This window comes from Lolium rigidum, chromosome 1 (genome assembly GCF_022539505.1).
Source record: "Lolium rigidum isolate FL_2022 chromosome 1, APGP_CSIRO_Lrig_0.1, whole genome shotgun sequence".
NCBI classification, from domain to species: Eukaryota; Viridiplantae; Streptophyta; class Magnoliopsida; order Poales; family Poaceae; genus Lolium; species Lolium rigidum.
In genome coordinates this window covers 24,420,076-24,429,526 of record NC_061508.1, presented here as the reverse complement: position 1 = coordinate 24,429,526, position 9,451 = coordinate 24,420,076, and the positions used below count along the sequence as shown (strand labels likewise).

The 9,451-nt window shown below is 45.3% G+C and overlaps 1 protein-coding gene across 1 annotated transcript; it reads right to left on the bottom strand.

The window, feature by feature from the left end:
- Nucleotides 1-2,181: 2,181 nt before the first annotated feature.
- On the bottom strand, nucleotides 2,182-7,250 carry LOC124705595 (protein-tyrosine sulfotransferase-like). Its single transcript, XM_047237307.1, has 12 exons — nucleotides 7,203-7,250; nucleotides 6,852-7,132; nucleotides 6,688-6,759; nucleotides 6,254-6,542; nucleotides 5,930-6,070; nucleotides 4,883-4,987; nucleotides 4,489-4,636; nucleotides 3,694-3,746; nucleotides 3,532-3,600; nucleotides 3,323-3,442; nucleotides 2,773-2,988; nucleotides 2,182-2,353 (listed from the first exon to the last, which is right to left on the bottom strand). The coding sequence occupies exons 1-12, from the start codon at nucleotides 7,248-7,250 to the stop codon at nucleotides 2,216-2,218; spliced, it is 1,680 nt and encodes a 559-aa protein (XP_047093263.1). The 3' UTR covers nucleotides 2,182-2,215.
- Nucleotides 7,251-9,451: the final 2,201 nt, after the last annotated feature.

Here is a 9,451-nt window from a genome sequence, read left to right as displayed (position 1 = left end):
GAAAGAATGTCAAATCCACATGTCATAATCTGCCACAGCTTCAAGCACCACACTGCAATATCCATGACGCCCTTTGTATATACCTTGCCAAGCAAATGTGTAGTTCTTTCATGATCAGTGCATGCAATCGATGCTTCCAAGCATTCCAGGGAATCCTCTGGCAGCATTTTGTGACATGATCATTGCAGTCTCTTTCTCAGTTGGCCCTTTCAAGTAGTATTTGCCAAACTTTTCCACACAGCTCGGCAAAACTTGTACATGCACTCAATGGCAGTAAACTCACTCATGCGAAGGTAGTCGTCCTGTGTATCTACATCTGGGCATGGGCAGCCCGGCCCGGACGGCCCGGCCCGACCCGGCTCGAAAATCCCGGGCCGGGCCGGGTCGGGCTTGCACTTCGGGTCGGGTTCAGGCCTGAAATCTGAGCCCGAACGTCGAGCCGGGCCGGGTTCGGGCCTTCAATTTTGTGCATTTTAGCCTGATCGGGCCGGGCTTCTCGGGCCGGGCCGGGCTTTTTGCTCATTTGGGCCAGGTTCGGGCTTAATTTACAGGCCCGACGGTCGGGCCGGGCTCGGGCCTGACTTTTTACCCGCGGGCTTTTTTAAGCCTGGCCCAAAACCCGGCCCGGCCCGAACTTTGCCCAGGTGTATGTGTATCGGCAGGTGCTCCGTATGCAAGCATCCTCATGGCGGCGTGCACTTCTGAATCGACGAGAACCCAACAACGCCTACAGCGTCGTGCTTGAGCTTGAAGTAGGGGTCGAACTCTCGAACGTCGTGGAGGATATTCATGAACAGACCCTTGCTCATCCTATACAGGCGCCGAAAATTGTCGGCATGTGTTGCCTCATCTGCGAAGTAGTCATTGTGCAGCATGGTATGCCTCTCCATCCTCTGCCGGGGCTTCGACTTCTTTCTCCCCGGCCTTGATCATGCGCGGCGCGGCCTCTTCCTCTTCTCCGCCTCGGTGTCAAGCACGTCCTGGAGGGACGCGATGATCAGTAAATGCTCCCGGAGGTCGTCGTCGAAGGCTTGCTCGTCCTCCAGCAGTAGGGCAAGCATCTCGTCATTATATCCATGTCTGAAGCAAAATGAATGATTAAAATTGCGTCGCGGCAGACGAGGCAACGAACAGCGGCCAATCGCGTATACATGGCAAGTCGTCGAACACCTTGTGTGCACGGAGGTGGGACCGATTTGACGCTGCGTTCTGGGACGCGCTGGCGAAGCAGCGGCGGTGGAACGACTGGCGAGAGTGCCAGCCGCGACGACGGTGCCGACTCTCAGAAGAGATCAGCCGTCGAAACGGCCGACAAATCCATCGGCGACGGAGGGGTGGGAGGCGCGGGAGGGAAGGAGCGACGAGAAAAAAGGCGCGAACCAACGGTTTATGGAAATATTCGCCGACATGTAGGACCCCGCCTCGCTTTTCGTTGTGTCCGGCGTGCCCGGAGCGTCCCCTGTGGGGCTGGGACGGCCTCGGGGCACCGGATACCGTATCGGGGGGCGCCGGACATAAAACGACTTTAGGGGACACTGCTGGGAACGTTTTTTTGTCCAGCGCGCACCAAATCGCTTTGCGGAACACAACTAGAGATGCTCTTAGGAGATGGGACACTTGGGTCCCATGGTTCCCATATGCAATCGGCGCAAGAATGGAGTGACCTCCACATGGAAGCCTTGTTCCCACTATCTACTACTACCTCCATCCCAAGTCTTAAGATCTATATTTTTTCAGAAAGTTAAACGAAGTAAAGTTTAACCAAATTTTTTGAAGAATTTATAAACAAATATGATATTTGGTAGGTACCATATGAAAATATATTTCATTATCTATCTAATGATATTGACTTTGTACTTTTCATGTACTCCGTAAATGATTTTTAGTAAAAATTTAGTCAAACTTAACATAGTTTGACTTTCTGAAAAAAATATAAACCTTAAGCCTTAGGATGGAGTAGTACTAGCTAGTAGCTGTTGCATGCCTCGTTGGCTCGTGGTACAAGCCGGGATTAGTGGGCGCAAAACAGGATGCCATAAACAGGAATTAGCGGGTTTCGCTGGCGTGGGAGGCAGGCTTTGCAGGCACGCCCGTCCCACCTACATATTTCTATGAGACATGTGAACATTTTTGCCCGAAAGAATAGTAATTTAGATCCCTGGGCAACATCCAAACTGTACATAAAGAAACTAGGGGTTGTCTCCCAATATCATCATCAAATCTTAAGTTTTAATGTTCTTCTACTCGTTACAGCAAACACAATAAAAACAGTGGTCACTGAGATCCCTAGACCAAGAGCGACAACCTTCCAGGTAGAGCAATTCCAGGAATCACAGACTGTATCTATCCAGTCCTGAAAGAGATGACCAAACACACGTAAGGGGTAAGATTACCAAACAGCATTGCTAAACCAGAAATAATAATTGAGAAGCAAGCTAAGATCTAATCAGAAAGGCTAACATCGTAATGGAAGTACCAACATGTCTTGGACATACTCTGACGCAAACTGTTTAAAATCAAAGGTGTATATGTACTATGTTCGTCTCCTATTGATGAAATTTAATATCTGTACTGTTATATCAATTAGGACGGAAGCACAACCTAGTGTAACATGTTAACAATGGTGATTTATGTGAACATACTATGATTTTTTATAGAAATGACTGATTTGTGATGCTTTAACAAAACAAGAGGTTCCAGGATTCTGAATTCTTGTAGGAAAGATCCAAGCAACATGGATCGTTTATAATGAATTTATGAGGTTGACCAAACCTTTTGAGCTGCCGACTGTTTGTCTTGCACCACCACAGGATGCTGCCCTTTTAGCATAAGATGTTCTTGTGTAACCTTTTGATCTCCCGACTGCTGACCTTTTAGCATAAGATGCTCTTGTGTAAAAATACTCTTAGCATGCTCATAGAGTTCCATGTCAAGGCTGTTCAATGAGATAATTTGCTTCAGAATTGCCTCAGGTACCTGACGCCGTGCCTGCAACCAGGTAGTCTTTAGATTTTTACAAAACTTTACAGAGAATTAAGGGAATATTTAGGAAACAGAACAATATGTTAGCCAACACAGAATTCACAGATTTCAACTGATACAACAACTTAATTTTGAACCATACATGACAGCATTTAATAAATATGTTATAAATTTGTATGTTAATATTTATGGTCTTCATGTGTAAATGTTTCTCAGTTCTGACACATGGGAGGAGAACATTCAGGTATGTATAATAAAATTTTCAACACCAATAGCAAAAATGAAAAATGAACAAGAACAGTTCCATAGTAAAAGCATTTCAGTCCCCTTTCGAACTCACCGCCTTAGTAAAATTTGCCTCCGCAACCTTTTTAAGGGATATTTTGCGACGGTTTGATTGGGACTTCCGTAGACTGGCAATGCAACTCTCATAAGTTTCCATTAATTTACCAACAGTCATCTGGCATCAACAATAACATCACATCAAGATGGCAAGACAATAACGGATAGACTGTGCATATAATTGCACATTTCGAGTAGTTGTATTACATTTCCTTTCCCATGATCATCGTCAGTAGTGTTCAGAGCATCGTTACTGCTCCAACCATCAGTGCTATTCTGTCAGAATAATAATAATGTTAATACAGCCATAAATATTCAAACCATATTACCCGCAAACAACTCAAATGTAAATCCTAGCCACCACAGTACCATATGTTCATTTGTTTCTTCATCCTCTTGATCCAGCATGGATGAGTGAGGGTCTGTGAGAACAAGATAAAAATTAGAACAATCTTCTTTGATTTTGCACAAGTACATCTGAAAAATGGAGCAACACACACTAAGAGCAGAGAAAAAAGTACTACAAGCATTGTTGTCTCTTCATGTCATGATTCATGAATATAGTTCCAATAAGAATACTGCTTTCCTGTCCAAACTATTCAAACATGCAGCAAAACATACTGGTAATAATGTCCAGTTTTAGGAGCTACTCTTTCAAAATTCAAACAAAACATGGCTTATATATACTGCAACTGCTGCCTCCGAGCTTTCTTTCTACTTGGGCCAGCATTGCTGAATCATACGCAGCTGTCTTTTTAGGACTGCTTTTTGCAACTGGCCGTATTGTTTTGTTATGTGCGAACATTTAACTCTCTAGTATTGCAGTCTTGCCTTACTTTATGGGTTGTACCACAAAAATGTAGTTATGTACTTACGTATAGCTACTTGATTCATGGAACTGTTCTTGTTCATTTTACATTTTTCAGATATAACAGAAACAAAACTGATGGATTGTTGCTACTTGATTCATGGAACTGTTCTTGTTCATTTTACATTTTTCAGATATAACAGAAACAAAACTGATGGATTGTTGCTCTTCAATCTAAGAAGAAACTCTCCCTGTCCCATAATATAAGATGTTATTACAACCAAAATATAGGAGATGGAGGGACTACTATATAACATGAACATGACTTCTGCAAATGTGTAACAATGGAGAAATACCGGTGCCACTGGGTGGATCTTCCTGGATATCCAAGTTCAAAATTCCAGACTGTGAAAGCACTTGTGCTCCTACCATATGAGCAAACAACCTCGCGGATTCTTCATGATCCTCTGTAAGTCCTACGTACAGCATACGGTCCAACCTGTTCTGTGATTAAAAATGATGGTATTTAACAAATATAAATCTACCTTGGCTTATTAAATTGATGTAATGCAGTAAAGTAAATGTTACTGGCATCCAGCTTATATTCCCTTTGCTGGAGAACATAGTTGATCAGTCACAATGCACACAGCAAGGATGTTTGTATGCGAAGGAATGTTATGGATCTTGGCCAATGGAGTGCACATGAAAGCAGCTTTTCACTAATTCATCTATTTGATTTTTGGTGCGTACCTTAGCAACTTGAAGCACAAAACGACCAAGATCAGGGTGCTTTCTAACACAATGCCGAACCTTGTGTGCTCCATCAAAGTAAGAGTTATTTGTTAGCCCAGTAACCTGCCAATGTAACATGGGAAAGCAACTTTAATTAGCAGCCAGATTTTTTAAGGTCATAGTGAAACTAAGGAGCCGAAGACACAACACATACATCACAGAAGTGGAAAAAATGCCCACTTAGGGTCAAATTGTTGAAGTTATTCTAGACAAAAAAAAAATTTAAGTTTTTTTCACATCATAGAAAGACGGGTGCTTTATAAAAAGTGGTTGCACACACAACCCATTTCACTTCAGAATTACGCCTTATCAAGTGCTTAGTTTGTCTACCTGTCAACTGGCAGAAATGAATAAAGTGAGTTTAATAATGTTCTGCAGGGCCAAAAACTGCGAGGATTATGTTCCGTTGCATAGTCTATCATCATCATTCTAAGGTTTTACTTTAGCCAATGGTCACGCATTCATTGAAAACAGTGGGTATATATATACAATTAATAATAGGTTCGATGTAGAGTAGGAGTATATCTTAGCAATGGCCCCACATTCACCGAAAATAGTGGGGATATATACAATAACACATTCATTGAAAATAGTGGGGATATAGACATTCAATATTTAGCTTATACATGCTGGTTTTCGCCTGTAGAAGATGTGGATACTTGACCAAATGGATCAAACTGCCTATTTACAAGCACAGCAACTAATATAGTCCCTCCATCCCATAAAACTTGTCTTAGATTTGCCTAAATTTGGATGTATCCACACACTAGATAGTGTCTAGATACATCCAAATTTAGACAAATGTAAGACAACTTTCATGAGAAGGAGGGAGTAGCATATTTTGTTGGAAAGCCAAAAGGACTAATATAAGGGGGTGCAAGCAATTGTAGTGCACGATACAACAAAGTGTGTAAAAACGTAAAGGCATACATATGAATGCAGTAACCGAAGTTGAGATATACCAAAGGGAGTTGAGACATACCAAAGGGACAAAGTCTTACATACCTGAAAGGTAGCTCCATTATGAATGATTTCATGGGCAACAGGGTCATTGATGTACTGGTGTAATGGCATAGCCATGTCGTCCACATCATATGGATTAACCTTGTTGCTGCTTCGCGTATTGTCAATTCCTCTAGCATCTCGCTGGCAGATGAAAAATATCTCTTAACTTATTGCAAGAGCATATGCAATTGAAACAACATACTTTAGCTGGGTCTTAACTAATTCGAAATATATCTGAAGTCTACATTCATAGCCATTCACATCAACTGAACTGGATTTATATCTGAAGATGGAATCGCACTTTAAAGATGGAAGCAAGCATACCCTGGCGAAAAGGTCTTCTCTCATCCATGGAACCAAGTACTTCCAAGGCCATATATCCAGTGTACTTACACCGCGTGTTTTTTTTAACAGACGGGTGGTCATTGACTTTGCAGACGTCAAGTTTGGATGCACAAGAAACCTGGCTGCAACTTCAACTGAGAACTCATAGGTGCTAAACACGCGATCGACTGGATTCCTTAGTATCGTCACCACGGAAGTCCTCTCCTTTGGCAGCTTGGAAGTTAAGCTGTAGTCATCATGACTTACAACCAGCTTGCAATCAGGATGGCTGACATAGAAGCAGTGTTGAGTTATAGCAGAAATATGTGTCGTTAGCCATTCTTGTGTTTGTTTGGCTAGCCAGCATGAAGTGTCAAGATAAACTTAGATGACGACAGTCGTCAGCAAAACAGAGAACAAAATTTTCTTCTCACCTTGGGTCGAACCGCAGCTTATCGTAGGAACGGGGGCATTCCTGAGCAGTGGTATACAGCTTTTTCAAGAAGCTGCCAAAAAAAAAAGCAGAAGTTTATAGCAGCAGAACACAATCGTGTATGAGGACGAATCTGACAGTTAGAACAGGTTCAGCAAAACGTACCAGTGGAAGTAGGCACGGCCACCGGTTCTAGGAATATGGAGGAAGAAGAGCAAATCTTTGAGGTTGAGCTTGTCTGCGCCATCGTCGCCCTCCCCAGCCGAGTCCGCCCAGCCCCTGACAGCCCCCTCGCAGTGGGCGTAGCCGTCGTTGTCAGCGGCGGCGCTGACAGGAGGGAGCAGGGCCACTGCAACAGCAAGACGGCCAACCGTCAGCACCGAAAGTTGAGAGCAGGGAGTGGTGATTTCCGCGGCAGCCGGCGCGTATGGTTCCGGCAAGTAATTCTAGGGGAATCGATCCTGGCAGCAGGAGGGGAGGCGGGGACTGGGGAGGGAGAGGAGGTGTACCTGATACGGCGGCGATGAGCGCGAGGACGAGGACGAGGCCGAGCGGCCGCGCCATGGATTCGGCGGGCGGAATCCTCCGGCGCGCAGATCTGGCGGCGCGTCGGCCGGTAGGCGACTGATGAGGAGAGGCAGAGAGCGCAGGCGCAGCAGCGGGGGGACAGGGAGTGAGAGCGCTTAAAAAGGAAGGTTGGTGAGTGGAAACGGAAGGATCGAGGTGGCGGCGGGGGTTTCGGCTTGCCGTGCCGGCACGGCAGGGACGGAGGGAGGCCTCGGCTCCGGCGCCCCGGCACCGCCGCTTTCCGCGCCTCCTTTCGCCCCCTCGCTACTTTTCGCCTCGGCCCGCGTGGTGTGGTGCTATCCCTTGCCTTGTTTATTCACTCGCGCGCTAGCTCACGCAGCTGCAGTTGCATGGCCGCTCTCGGGCGGAGGGAGGCAGGAGGAGATGGGTGGCAGCGTGGTGGTGCGCCGGTGCCGAGGCGGCCCCCCCGTAAATACTGGTGGTGGGATTGGAAAGCGCGGCGGAAAGCAGGCAGATTTTCTCCCCCCACTTGCCGTGCCACTGCCACCCGATGTCCTCAGCCCGGTTTCCGACCATGCACGCCTCTCCGGCCACGGATTTCACCAACACATCCTCCCTACCTGCGACTGGATCGCAAGAACGATGAATAACCAACTGCCGGTGAAGACAACACTTCGTTTGCTGCACGGACACACAAAGCCTCACAGCATATATATGTGAAATGCGCAAATGCGTGAGGATGGATGAGTGGGAAAATCTTGTGAATTCCATTTATTTTGTTTTCTGCAAATTCATTCTTTCTGATCCTTCACCGAACAATCTGAATCTGTGATACAGAATTGATGCACTAGCCAAGTTTTCTAAAAATTCTAACTCATGAATAGAGGCTAGGCAATATTTATATTCATTGGCTGGATAGTAGCCTCTACTATGCCCCGACCCTCTCCCCTCACACTCTGAACCCTAGGTTTCCCGCCACCGGCGCCCTTCAGCGCCTCCTCCATCCTCGCCGCCACCGTGAGGATCCGCTGGGCAAAGCCCGGTTGGGGAGAGCGGCAACGGGGCGACGGCCCCTTGAAGACGGCGGCAGCGCGCCTCCTCGTTCGGATACGCTAGCGCGGAGCAGCGGGATCCCGATAGCTGGCGGCTCGACGACGACGGAGACGAGGGGCTCAACCCCCTCTCTTGGGTGGTGGCCTTGCTGCTGTGGACGGCGGCCTCGGGCTTGGTCGGCCGAGTCATCAGCGACAGGGGCGTGTGATAACTGCAAGAACACATATCAATTGTATCTAGTTTCGTATAAGAGTATCGAACCACCGAAAGCTACTTGGTAGGGTCTTAATGCCCATTGCTACCTATTAAATATAACTTGTAAATTATTTTCTAATCTCAAAATACTTTTAGGTGATGGTTGTAATTAGTTGCAATGAAGTAAAAAAAAGCAGTAAAAACGTTATAAGAAATGGATTGAAACTTAAAAGAGTGTTCTCAGGGATTATTGGATCCACCTCTACAATTAGGATTCATGTTAATCAAGATAAAGTATGTTTTTAATCATATTCTGTGTGGGAGAGCTCCGTAAGAAGATGCACCCAGAAAGTCATCGGTTATCGCATCTCTAAATAACGGCAGCAACTAGGTTTCTGCAAGCCACATACTGACTGTTTCTATTAAAGATTTTACTCCGTGGTTATCGATATGAGCTTGGTGGGTCCATCTTTATCCCCCGCATCCATGCGTTAAAGTACCGATATGGTAATATCACTTCTCGCCGTTCACTTTACCACACTTCAAAAGATAGTTCCCTCTCGAGACTCGATAACTGCATGAACACAGCCACAAGGAGTTACTAGTAGTGATGTTAATGCCCCTTGTTACTATTTATCTAGAATTACTTAAAGTTGTCTCAAATCTCTAGCGAAGGATTTAATTAAAAAGGTTTTGTAGGGTGTTTTTGTAGAGTAAATAACCGAAATTGAATAATGGAAATGCGACTAAAGATTATGTTTGGACTGCAATAATACTAAAATATTCTTATTTTTTAGGTTGAAACAGTGGGAAAACCCACTGCATTTTTTATATTATTGTAATAAAAAGCTTTGCGAGTCTGTTCGTATCCCCCTCTTTCGTACAATAGTGCACCGCACACGGGATGTCACTTTCCGCCGTATACAGTACCGAACTTCCGACGGTAGTTCCCTCCTGTGACCCTTAGGCAAATATTACATGGTCGACAT